Source organism: Mirounga leonina, unplaced genomic scaffold, assembly GCF_011800145.1.
Source record: "Mirounga leonina isolate KUSES-001 unplaced genomic scaffold, KU_Mleo_1.0 Mir_92, whole genome shotgun sequence".
Lineage (NCBI taxonomy): Eukaryota > Metazoa > Chordata > Mammalia > Carnivora > Phocidae > Mirounga > Mirounga leonina.
In genome coordinates, this window is record NW_023270852.1 from 10,976,998 (window position 1) to 10,990,924 (window position 13,927).

General features: G+C 40.5%; 1 protein-coding gene across 1 annotated transcript; it reads right to left on the minus strand.

Annotated features, from left to right (window-relative positions):
- Positions 1 to 1,316: 1,316 nt before the first annotated feature.
- Positions 1,317 to 3,435, minus strand: LOC118004169 (olfactory receptor 52D1). Its single transcript, XM_034995362.1, is given in 3 exon segments — positions 1,317 to 1,368; positions 2,195 to 2,345; positions 2,348 to 3,435. Coding segments are annotated over 3 exon segments (966 nt in total). The 5' UTR covers positions 3,111 to 3,435.
- Between the last annotated feature and the right edge of the window lie 10,492 nt (positions 3,436 to 13,927).

Genomic DNA, 13,927 nt, shown 5'->3' on the forward strand with positions numbered 1-13,927 from the left:
ATAGGCCGCAGCTAGACCACTGTGCCATGGTGTCAGCAGCTGTGTGATCCTGCACCCCTCCTTCTCTTCTAGTCTCTGCTCTACTCCTTTTAAATTTTCTCCTTTGAGCTCTTCTGAGGCCACAGACATAGCTAGAAGAGGAGGATAGCCCAAGAGTTATGATGGATGGCTGATGAATTTGTGGGTGAGATGAGGGAGGAACTAGGCTGCAAACTATGGGACTTGTGGCCTAATATCAGACACATCATTTGCCCACTCATGAACCTGAATTTCCTTACCAGTCCATCAAGTCCCTTATAGCTCTATGGTCCTGAAAATCTAGTCCAGAGATGGGTGCATTTTAAATATTACTAGGGGAGCCCAGAGTTCTGAATCCTGGCCCTGCCTTTGATACTAACTTCCTGGGTTACTGACCCCCACTTTCTTCTGGGAAAAATGTGAGTTTCATGGCAGGCAATTAGTGTGAATGGTGAGCAGTTGCCTTGTGAGGGGGACCTTTTGATCAAATGAAGCCAGGATCTTAGAGGGAGCAGGCATAAGGCCCACAGAGAAGCATTTCAAGAGCAGAACAGCTGTTCCCTTACTCATTCCCACCTTCAGCTTCTTTTTATATATTTTTCTCTGTTCCTGAAATCATTGCACTACTGGGTCTCTTTACCATTTACTACCTCAAGAAACAAAGGGTCTTCACTTTTGTTGCTGTGTGTTCCTGCAGGTTGGCATCCTCACACATATCACGTACTGGATAATGCATGAGATATGGTCCATATAGATGCATAACCTTAGGAATATTAGCCTCTCTGAATCACATGCTCTTAATTTAAATTGCAGATAATAATCACATTTTGAATTATTGAGAGCAGTAACTGGGGACTTATTTGTGTATTTTAGAACTGAGGTCACTAGGGCAAAGGAGGGCTATTAAAAGACAATTTGGATTTTGATCAGGAATACCTGAATTCTAAAGCAGGGATAATTTTATAGCTAAAAAGGAAAGGGACTTCCAAATGGAAGACCAGAGGAGGAATGGGAGAAAATACAGTTTTAATGAGCACTATTCATATCCCAAGCACAATCTAAATATTTTAGAGATGTTATATAACATAGTTATCATAATAACCCTGTGAAATAATATAATGAAAAAACAGTCCTAAATAAGTGATGAGTTGGCTAATAATTTTCAGACTTTACATAATATTCTCATATTTATTGATTGATCATTTTACGTTAGCCACTATATTGAGTTTTCTACATTCATTAACTTACTTATTCCTAAAGACAGCATTAAGAGTTATATATTTTGAAAAAGTCAGATATTAACATTTATCCATTTGACAGTTTGCCAAACTGAGACATAGGAAGATTAAGTAAGCAACGTGCTCAAGGCTACAAAACTAGTATGCAGAGGAACCAGGACTCAAACCCAGGTACTCTAACTTTAGACTTTGTGCTCTTCAACACTACCCAAAGCACTGGAAAACAGATTAAACTTACCTCAAATGTTCACTTTTTTTTTTAACTTTGACTTGCAGAAGAATATTCCCACTATGAAGCCCAGACTCATTTAAGAAGAGGAATTGACTTGATCTTTAGTAAGTCTCAGAAACATTTGCAGCAAAAGAAAAAAATGTTAGGTGCATTCTACCTGGCATATCATAGGTACTGAGATTTCTCCAAGGCATGCTTATTCCTATTTGTGAAGTATTCCCAAGAGTAAAAATACTATCATCTTTCTTTTTTAAGATTTTATTTATTTATTTGACAGAGAGAGACACAGCGAGAGAGGCAACACAAGCAGGGGGAGTGGGAGAGAGAGAAGCAGGCTCCCCGCTGAGCAAGGAGCCCGATGCGGGGCTCGATCCCAGGACCCTGGGATCATGACCTGAGCCGAAGGCAGACGCTTAATGACTGAGCCACCCAGGCGTCCCTACTATCATCTTTCTGAGCTCTTCAGAGTTACTCCAGGAGCCTCAGGAACATGGTATGTTCAATATGATTTTTGATACCTCCAATTCATCTGACCTTCTCTTTCCTTCCAGGGCTTCCTCTCCTGTAAACACATTTCTGTCATATCAGAGGTCTCCATCCATGTGAATGCATCTAGACAGCTACCATACCCATTTATTTTCCTTATCTCCAAACTGTGCTCAAATTTCATGTTAAAATTTTCCCCAAGTGAAGCAGTCTCAGAAGTCGACTCTGAATCTCCTTGGTCCTAGCCCCATAGATGATTGGGTTGAGCACAGGAGGCACCAGCACATAGAAGTTCTCCAGAAAGATGTGCACACTCTTGGGGACTCGGTTCTGGCCAAAGCGGTGGGTGAGGAAGGAGAAGAAGGCAGAATGTAGAAGACCAGGATGACTCCGAGGTGGGAGCCACAGGTACTCAGAGCCTTGTGCCTGGCATCTTGAGATGGCAGGCAGAAGACGGCATGGAGGATAAAGCCGTAGGAAATGGCAATGAGGATGCAATCCAGACCCACGGCCAGCAGGGCCACAGTCAGCCCATAGACAATATTGACAGTGATGTTGGCACAGGCCAGGCAAGCAATGCCCATATGCTCACAGTATGTGTGTGCCATGATATGGTGACTACAGTAAGGCAGTCGCCTCAGCAAAAAAATGAATAGAGAGACAACAGCTATACTCCGGAGTATGCCAGTAAGGCCAATTCTGCCTATGATGTTATGGTTGAGGATGATTGTATATCTCAGTGGGTTGCAGATAGCCACATAACGATCAAAGGCCATGGCAAGAAGAACCGAGGACTCCAGAGCATAGATAGAATGGACACAAAACATCTGTGCCAGGCACCCACCAAAGGAAATCTCACCAGCATGGAGCCACAAAATGCTCATCATTTTAGGCACAGTGGTGGAGCTGAGAGCCAGGTCAGTGAGTGAGAGAAGGCACAGGAAGAGGTACATGGGTGCATGAAGGGCATCGTCCGTCACAATGACCAGGATGAGGGCAGCATTCCCAGCCAGAGCTACCAGATACATGGCACAGAAGGGGATGGCAATCCAGATGTGGGCCCACTCCAGCCCTGGGATCCCTGTCAGGAACAGAGTGGCTGGCAGACTGTCATCACTGAGGTTGGAAACTGGCATTCTGCATGGAAATAAAGGGCTCTACCCAAGGGGTAATGGTATGACTGCCCTGTCACATCAGGTCCTTAGTTTGTTCACATAAAATGATGACCCTTCTGTGAAACAATCTTGTCTAGGCTGAGAAAAACACATATTGTTTTTAACTTGTTCCAAATCTTAAAATACTCTATCACATATAATCCATTTTTTCCATCTATTTTCTATAGTCAAAATTCATGTTTTGATTTCCACATTCCAAGTGCCAGCTATACCGCACAGAATCCTTTGTAGGATAACTACACGTTAGTCCTAAACGTTAGTCCTAATCTGTCACAAAAATTTTGCAGATCCTTGAGAAAATTCCCTTCTCTGGACAGTCTCCAAGTATGAAGAACAATGAGTCTGGAATCCTAGTCACAGCTTTTCTACCTATTCATTATTTAGCATTGGACAAGTTCCAAAATATTTTTGAGACTCAACTGTCTCATTTATAAATTGGAAATGACAGCAGCCAGCTTCTTTATCTCACATGATTTTTTGTGGGTAAGAAAGAGTTAAGTATATGGGATTAATATGTTTGTACACCAGAAATAATGTCTTCCCCATTTGTGCAAGCTCTTTTTCCTGTAGCCACATTTTGAAGTGATATAGAGTATTATAATTATGCTATGTCTGTTTTACCAAGGGGAGGTCCAAGTTCAGAAAAATAAACTAATGCAATCCAGATCACATAGCATGTTACTGTCAGACTGAAATTACTTCTCAGGGCTCCAGATTCAAAGTTTGGTGTTTTCACCTTATGTAGCCTCACTTATATAGCCAATACTTGAATTTTTTTCCTTGCCAGATACTCTAATATCAGTATCTAATGCTGCAATCACTTTACTCATTATCTGGACTTCAAAGAGACAGATACTAGTGAAAGCCCTTTTTATTTGCCTGGGGACTTCCAGTGATGGCCCAGGCCACTGGAGGAAAAAAGCATGGGAGGTGGAGTGGAGAGCTGGAGTCACTACCACCTTCTTTTGTTCTCCCTTCCCAGCCTATTCTTTTTGGTTTTTTTTTGTTTTTATATTATTATTTTTTTATTCTTATGTTAATCCCCATACATTACATCATTAGTTTTAGATGAAGTGTTCCATGATTCATTGTTTGTGCATAACACCCAGTGCTCCATGCAGAATGTGCCCTCCTCAATACCCACCACCAGGCTAACCCATCCTCCCACCCCCCTCCCCTCTAGAACCCTGTTTGTTTTTCAGAGTCCATCGTCTCTCATGGTTCGTCTACCCCTCCGATTTCCCCCGCTTCATTCTTCCCCTCCCGCTACCTTCTTCTTCTTCTTTTCTTTTTCTTAACATATATTGCATTATTTGTTTCAGAGGTACAGATCTGAGATTCAACAGTCTTGCACAATTCACAGCGCTTACCAGAGCACATACCCTCCCCAGTGTCCATCACCCAGTCACCCCATCCCTCCCACCCCACCCCCCACTCCAGCAACCCTCAGTTTGTTTCCTGCGATTAAGAATTCCTCATATCAGTGAGATCATATGATACATGTCTTTCTCTGTTTGACTTATTTCACTCAACATAATACCCTCCAGTTCCATCCACGTCGTTGCAAATGGCAAGATCTCATTCCTTTTGATGGCTGCATAATATTCCATTGTATATATATACCACATCTTCTTTATCCATTCATCTGTCGATGGACATCTTGGCTCTTTCTACAGTTTGGCTATTGTGGACATTGCTGCTATAAACATCGGGGTGCACATACCCCTTCGGATCCCTACTTTTGTATCTTTGGGGTCCTTCCCAGCCTCTTCTTGCTGGCAAAGGAAGATTTCCAAAGATTACTCTAAGGAAGTTACTACTTTGTGAGCTACTCTGCCACTCTATGTGGGTACCAGAAAGCCTAGGACCAAGACACTGTGAAAAAGAAACTGAGCTGGAGCAACACTCTGGGTGGAATGGGGGCATCCTTCCAAATTGATCCCACTCGACCTTGGCTCTGGGTCACTATGTTACCTTGGAGACCTAGACTTTAATAATTGAACTCTGAGTTCTTTCTTGGCACATAATTTTTTTTTTTCTGTAATCTGATTTCAAAAACATACCTGTGTCAAGTGACATGTGTTCACAAGTTGAGCATGTTGAGGCTGGAGCTCTGTGATGGGTGTCACCTGTGAGCATGGGGCTGTGTGGAGAGTAAGTGGTAAAGCAACAGCTTGTGCAAGTGATATGTGCCTGAATGCAGTGGTTTCTTCAGGGATGTGAAAGTTGTGTTCTTGTGCAGGATGGGTGGATGTGATTTGGAGGATGATTGGGGCTGAGTGTGGAATCTGAGTTCAAAAGTCTGATCTGTCCTCACTTTTGTGAGCTCATTGAGTATCTTTAGCTTAGTTCTGAGTTCCAGCCTCCTCTGGTCAAGGGATTTGATAAGTGAGGTTATTTATTGACTCACTCTGATGCTCAATTATGAAAACCCAAGGCTGTTGGCTCTAGAGACTTGATCCATGGTGCTCATTCTTAGGGAGACAATAAGGAGGGGTTGAAAAAAGAGAAAGAAATGAGGAAAGAACATTTCCCATAGGGAATTTTCAAGGAAAGTAGAAATAAAATCTATTAAGTTTTATGTTTCTCTTCTCTTACCTTCCCCTTTCTTTCCTTTTCTTCTTTTTCTCTGTTTTCCCTGTTAATTGTGGTATCTCTCTGAATTTCCATGTATAGTGGCCCATGGTATTCTGTGTACACATGGCATCATGAATGCTATTTTTAAATATGGTGGTAAGAAATGGTTACCAGGCTCCATTGTCCCATTAGCCTTCATAAGTTCAAAAATAAGTTATGAAGAATTTTAAGAACATGGCAGCAGAATACTAAGTCAAATATAGGGTCCTTCTGAGCATAAGCATTATGCCACTGTGCAGGTTTCACACTCACAGAGCTCGCCCTAGGAGTGAAGCCATCAGTTCTCTAGCCAGATGTACTCAGATTCTTTGATATTACCCATCTATCAAGCCTTCTCACTAAGGGTTCCTTCCATCAAAGCCTTCAGAGTGCTATACCCTTTTCCCTTGTTCATGCTTGTCTTCTCTCAATTTTTTCTTTTTTTAAGATTTATTTATTTATTTGAGAGAGAGAATGAGCATACACAAGAGAGTGGGGGAAGGGCAGAGGGAGAGGGAGAGAGAATCTCAAGCAGACTCCATGCTGAGCAAGGAGCCCGATGAAGGGCTCAATCTCATGACTCTGAGATCACATCCTGAGCTGAAACCAAGTGTCACTCAACCTACTGAGCCACCCAGGCACCCCTCCTCTCATGTTAGTACAAACCATGGTTTTCAAAAACTTTTGCCTTGGTACTTTCCAAAAGAATTTTGCAATAGTATATACTCCCTCAAAAATGTTAAGTTGATATCAAAAAATTGTCATTTACTATTTAAATATTAGAAAAAGATAAAATGTACAGTATAGTGTGAATATTGATGTTTTTAGGATAAAAATACCACATCAGTCTTTTAAGAGTATCCTATGGAATGTAAACAGCCTTGAAATTTTCTTCCCTTTATTTATTATCCATTTAAAAATACAAGAACAAGCTTTCCACAACTGTTATATTTTTCTTTTTTTAGAGAGAGAGAGCATGAGTGGGGATGGGGGTGGGGCAGAGGGAGAGGGAGAGAGAATCCAAAGCAGAATGCACACTAAGCATGGAGTCCAATGTGGGGGTCAGCCTCATGACCCTGAGATCAAGACCTGAGCTGAAATCAAGAATCGAATGCTTAACCTACTGAGCCACCCAGGCTCCCCTGTAACTGTCATAAATTTAACATTATTGTTTGTCTCCTTGAAGTTGGTCCATTTTCCTACATATTAATTATTGTGCTTAAAAATCTTGTGATGATCACTCTTCCTTCCTTGTTTGCAATAAAAATTTATATGCAAATTGGAATTATTTATTTTATTTTCTTCAATCATTAGGCTCTGCATGTTAAAATGTTCTACAATTACAATTATTTTAAGTACACATTATACAAGCAATAAAAAGAAGCTTTAATTTCATAAATTATTACACATAAACCTATTTTAATACAAAGTTTTTAATAAGATAGATGGGGGTTTTCTTATTATTCCTTCAATGAATTTATATATCCAAAAATCAATATTGATGGTATGAGACAAGGTTCATCCTTAGTTATCTCCATTTAATTTTTATAAAACTAAGTTCTGGAAACTCTTGTTTTTAAATCAATTGCTATGAGTGGAAGGAGTTTGAATTGCCTGGCACACTGACTTAATAGAGATTCAGTAAGAGCTGGAATCAATTTCTGCCGTGAGAAAGGAGATTCTGCTTGTAGAAGCTTAAAAGAGAGTGCCCACAGAGCTGGGGCCCAGACCTTCAAGAATGGGCCACCAGGAGCTGGCGCTGGTATATGTGAGTTGTATGGAGGTAAGAGTGGAATAAACACCACAAACTGGAACCAGATGCTTTTACAAGAATCAACTGCTATTGCCAAGGATAAAATAGTTGCTTGGGTGACAATGACAGAAGCAGAAAGCTAACAGGAAAAGTAAATCCCTTCTTTTAGCTTCCAGTCTGTATCCAATGGCTCCTATTGGCAGAGCCTAACAATATATTTGATTTTAGAACTTTCAGATACTGCCCAAATACTATAATCTAAAACCACTTATTACTCTTAAAATAAGTATGTATAAGGCAGGGAAAGCAAACCTTAGCTGATATGTGGTGATGTAATTAATAAAGTGGCTTGTTCTGAGTCAGTTATTGAAATTATCCCTCTACATGTTACTTAGGAAACAGAGAAGAATATGAGAAAGCATGAAATTGAATTTTAAACATTTTTTTCAGATGACTGAATTTTTATAGCTAAGTATATAAACATAATCTTAAGAAAGCTAAAATCGGGGCACCTGGGTGGCTCAGTCGGTTGAGCGTCTGCCTTCAGCTCAGGTCATGATCCCAGGGTCCTGGGATTGAGCCCCACATCGGGCTCCCTGCTCAGCGGGGAGCCTGCTTCTCCCTCTCCCACTCCCCCTGCTTGTGTTCCCTCTCTCGCTGTGTCTCTCTCTGTCAAATAAATAAATAAAATCTAAAAAAAAAAAAAAAAAAAGAAAGCTAAAATCAGTATCATAAAAACTGATCTCTTTCTATCAGAGGTGGTTTTCTGGCGATTTAGGCTTTGTTCTTTCATCAAACTAGTTCCTTGGTATCTATCCTGGACCAGTCTTATCATCTAGCTTTCTGATGGTAGCCCTCGGACCGCTTAATACTCTAGGAAAAAAATCACAAATATCCACGAATTAACACAATGTAAATTTGCAGCCTCATACTTCAGCTTTACCAAGCAATTATTCTATTTGATACAGTTAATTTTCTCTATCATTCCCCTTAACTGCCATCTCAAACACCCACTGCTCTCTTAGAACTCGCTGCACCACTTGTACTAAACAGGTAGAATATTTAGAATTTGGTGACTAGTTAAACAGATATGAAGAATGCATGAGAGAAAAGATGAGTGGAATGACAGTTAGATTTCAGCCTTAGCTACCAAAGTCATGCCACTCACTGAGAAGAGGAATCTAAGAAGAAAAAAAGTTTATACTCATATTTTGGACATTTGATTTTAAAGTTCCTGAGAAACAGCCGATTAAAAGTGCCAAGTAGTCAGTTGGAGAATAAGAAATAAATTAGAGCAGGATATACAGATGAGTTGATTAGTGTATTTCAAAGATAGTGAAAATCTAATGTTTCTTCCGAGGTCATTCAGGGAGAGTACACAGAGTCAAAACCGAAGCTAGCTTAGCAAAGAACCATGGATAATGTTAATGCTTAGGAGAGAATGGAGGGAGGGCCATTTGTAAAGGAAACTGAAGAGAGGCACCGTGGTAGCTGGAGGGCCTGAAAGAGTGACATTACTGGTCCAAGAAAGGAGAAAAAAATCAAGAAAGAAGTGAAGTCAACTGTATCAGTCTCTGGACTGAGAGTCCATTGTATTCAGTAATGTTGAGGTCAGCGGTGACCTTGGAAGCATAGTTTTGTGGTGTGACATTACTAAAATATAGTCCATTATGGAGTTAACGAGGAACAGGAGAGAAGAGATGGTGAGAAGAGGGGGTGGCCCATGAGCATGCCCATTAGTAGGTCACCGTGAATCCACTTCCCCAAGCGGTAGAAAGTGCACTTCTCCTTATAAGACTTGAAGAATAGAAGGCATTGGATGTTCCAGCTAAAAAGATAATAGGTCGGAAGAAGTAGAGAGATGAGTTAAGACCAATACCTAAAGAATTATACTTGTCTCCATCATTGTTTAGCTTTTAAACCAAGGGAGATCTGTTTTGAAGCACTAAAGCAGGAAGATTTGTTTTTTTTTTAATTTTAATTTTTTTATTATGTTATGTTAATCACCATGCAGTACATCATTAGTTTTTGATGTGGTGTTCTACGATCTATTGTTTCCGTATAACGCCCAGTGCTCCAGGCAATACGTGCCCTCCTTCATACACTTCACCGGGCTATCACTCTGCCAATGGAGGGAAGGAATGGCTGAGAGCTGGCAGATTTGGCCCAGGGGCCAACAGAAGTCTGTTTTGGGAATTCAGATGTTGAAGGTCTACTCTTGGGCAGATATGATATCAATGAAATGGCAAAACAATTTGAAGAAATGTTACAAGGTGTGACAACTAATCAGACAACACAGTTGAGACAAAATAGTTAACGATGTACAGAAATGTTCAGGCCATGGCTAATAATGTCAGTGCCCTTAATAACAAAGCAGGGGGAAGAAAATAGTGGGCCTTTGCCTGTCCTTCTGAAATCAGAAGACCCCTTTTGGTTCTTATTGTCCATGCCTGAGCACTCTCCAAAGTCCTGTTACTGACTGGAAACAGTGTCTCAGATTCCCATGCTGTCTGCTCTCTCTATTACAAATCTAGGTTAATCAAGAAAGTACGGTACTAATGTAAGGGGTAAACATATAGGCTAATTAAAAAGAATGAACAGTTTACAAGTAAACCCATACATCTATGGTCATTAAGACTGTTTAATGGGTAAATATAATCTTTTCAACAAATGTTGATGGGATAATTGGATATCCACATGAAAAAGACTGAAATGGGACCCGTCTCTCAACTTATATACAAAAATTGACTCAAAATTAAAAAAAAAAAACAACTGGGGCTCCTGGGTGGCTCAGTTGGTTAAGCATCTGCCTTTGGCTCAGGTCATGGTCCCAGGGTCCTGGGATCGAGCCCCATGTCAGGCTCCCTCTCAGCGGGGAGCCTGCTTCTCCCTCTCCCCCCTGCTTGTGCTCTCTTTCTCACTATCTCTCTCTCTCTCAAATAAATAAAAAAATCTTAAAAAAAAGAAAATTAAAAAAATTAACTCAGATAAAAAATCTAAATGTAAGGTGTAAAACTATAACACCTTGAGAAGAAAACGTAGGTGTATTAATTAGACAATGGTTGTTTTGGTATAACACCAAAAGCACAAGCAACCAAAGAAAAATATAGATTAATTGGACTTAATAAAAAACAAATCTGCTCCCTATGACCCTCCCCCCTCTCATGCTCTTTCTCATTCTCTCTCTCAAATAAATAAATTAAAAAAAACAAACAAACAAACAAATCTTTTGTGCTTCTAAGGACAGTGTCATGAAAGTGGAAAGACAACCCACAAAATGGGAGAAAATATTTGCAAATCATACATCTGACAATAGTTTCATGTGCAAAATATATAAAAATCTCTTACAACTCAACAACAAAAAGCCAAACGAACCAATTTAAAAATGGGCAAATGATTTGAATAGATATTTCTGCAAAAAACAGACATACAAAGAGCCAATAAGCACATGAAAAGATACTCAGTTTCATCAGTCATTTGTCAAATGCAAATCAAGATCACTATGCAAAACCATTGCACACATATTAGGAAAACAAAACAGAAAATAAGAGATACTAGCAAAGATGTGGAGTGATCAGAATCCTCAAACATTGCTGGTGAAATGTAAATTGATGAAGCCACTTTGGAAAACCATTTGGGTTTTCTTCAAACAGTTGAACATAGAGTTACCGAATGACGCAGTAATTTTCTCCTGGCTATATATACTCTAAAGAACTGAGGACATTTTTCCACACAAAAGCTTATACATTAATATTCAAAGAAGCATTATTTGTAGCCCCAATATTAGAACAATTCAAATACCCATCAAGTGACCAAGAGACAAAATGTGGTCTATGTATACAATGGGAAATTATATCAGAAATGAAGCATTGATACATAATGAACCTTGAAAACATGCTCAGTGAAAGAAGCCAGACACAATCAGCAGCACACTTTATTACATTTAGATGAAATGGTCAGAAATAGCCAAGTCCAAAGCAACAGAAAGTGGATGAGTTGTCACAGGGGTCTAGGGTAAATGAGAAGGGGCAGTGACTTTCAGTGGTGATGAAGCTTCTTGGAATGATGAAAACATTCTGCACTTAGATATTGGTAATGACTGCACACCTTTGTAAATACACTAAAGATCACTGACTTGTACACTTAAAAACTGAATTTTATAGGGTGTGGGTTATATGGTAATAGCAAACTTTTAAAAAGGAAATCATAAAACCATGTAATCTTTGAAACTTAATAAAAGAAAGTTCAACTGCCTGGGACCCAGCTCTTTATGTGACACCATAGATGTGACACCATACCTAAAGCAGATGCAAGCCCTTTGGTTAGGGGTACTGAGGAAGGGTTCAGGTTTCCCAGATAGTTGCTAGTGCTGTTATGGGAAAGTCAAATGTTTACAGCCATAGGATGAGAGAGAACAGTTTTCATTTATTTTATCCTTTTTCTTTTTTTTCCTTCTGTGTTCTCTGGTTGTTTTTGAGGGAGGTTGGACAGAGAAAGGCAAAGATAAGAAAGATAATCAAATATGAAAGAAAGGCTAAACGGGGAAAAAGATAAAGATGAAAGTGATTAACAGGTATATGATGCATGTTCCAGGGTCACTGCTGGATAAAAATCTTTATTAGGTTTTCTGAAAATGTTAAGTGAATAAATGGACAGTCTATGTTTGGATGCAGCCCTGCCACTCAGTGGTATTATAACTTTGCACCTAATTTAACCCCTCGTGCACTCATTTTTCTCATCTGTAAAATGGGAAGTAAATATTTCCGGCTCCTGGGTGGCTCAGCTGGTTAAGCGTCTACCTTCGGCTCGGGTCATGATCCCAGCATCCTGGGATAGAATCCTGTGTCAGGCTCCCTGCTCAGCGCTCTGCCCGCCGCTCCCCCTGCTTGTGCTCTCTCTTTCTCTCTCTGTCAAAAATAAATAAATAAAATCTTAAAAAAAAAAAAAAAGAAGTGTGTATTTCTTTCTAAGTGTGATTGTTAGAGTAGAAAGAGATAAGGCTCATAAAGCTCTTGATGGAGTTTAGGGAACATTGTCAACACTCAGTATCATTGATGATTATTGCATTTCTATCACCTATGACCCAAGTCAGCCTTACATTCTGGCTTCTGAAAGTCCCCTAAGAAGAGGATCCTGGAGTGGGGACTTGGTCTGGGGAAAGGAAACCTTGGAGCTGAGGATCAGGAAGCATGAGTTATATTCTTAGCTTCCCATTTACTGGCCCCCTGGTGTTCACACTCATCATCTGATAGAGTTGCCTTAAAACTCATCCTTAAGAGGATCTCAGAAGCCATGAAGACATGGTGTGGGGACAGGTAAGCCCTGCTGAGCTGAGAGGAGAGGAGGCGTTGTCTTGTCCTTGGCAAACAGATCTGAATCACCCATGGGAATAGACAGCAAGCAGAGTCCACTGGGATTCCGCTGTGAGGACTCTAATCCCAGCAGGGTTTGACTGGGGGATATTAAGGGCTTACCATAGTGAGGCCCTCCACTGCTCAGAGCCTGACAGGCAGCTCCTGTGAAATGTGGTGTGTGTAGGGTCTTCGACAGCCTTGGCCTAGGTTGGGGAAAACACAGCCCATCCTCGTGGAACACTTGGGGCATCGCCCTATGATGTTCTTAGTATTCTCAAGAGGTGTTCTTGGTCTTATTTCTCTTCTTTCTTCATCTCCATGTTTAATATTCTAGTTACTGTCTTCCCAAAATTCCTTCTCTGGTCTGGCATTCCCCTTCCCTCACTTGACTCTCCCATTTCCATAGTATTTCCTCTCTATTCTTTATCCACTTCTCTCTGTCTCTTCCCTGCCCTTCGGTTCTTCTCTTTCTCTTTATCATGTCTCTCTTCATCTTCTGGCCCACTTTCTGCTTTGCATGAACACTGAGAAAACAAGGAACAGAGTAGAAGACTCAGCTGAACTCTAACATCTCTAATCAGGACAGAAGGGAGTTACTGAAACTGACCTTCTGCAGCAGCAGGGTTTTACTTAAGATAATTTGACTTCCTTAGAGTGGAATATGTGATGGGATGAAATGAAATCAAGGAGTGGGTGCTCAAGAAGGGAGTGACCCATGGTATCTCCTTAAGACCATCTCCTCTAAATTCCTCAGTTTCTTTGTGTGTCCTAATGAGAGCTCATTACACTGTGCATGGTTCCCGGGGCTTATCTGGTTCATCCTCCTACCTCTTCCAGTCCAGGGCTGCGGCTCAGCATCCCCATCCTTCGGCAGTAGTTCTCTGAAACTTTGTCCCACACCCTTATCCCTCTAGCAGGGAATTTCTCTCTGATTTCTAATCTGATTGTTCATTTATGTAATTCCAGCTTTATGGCAGAGAGAAAGCAAGTTTCCTCCTAAAGATACATAAAGTAATAAATTACTCAGTGGTGAGTAATTTCATTCAAGTGTTAGG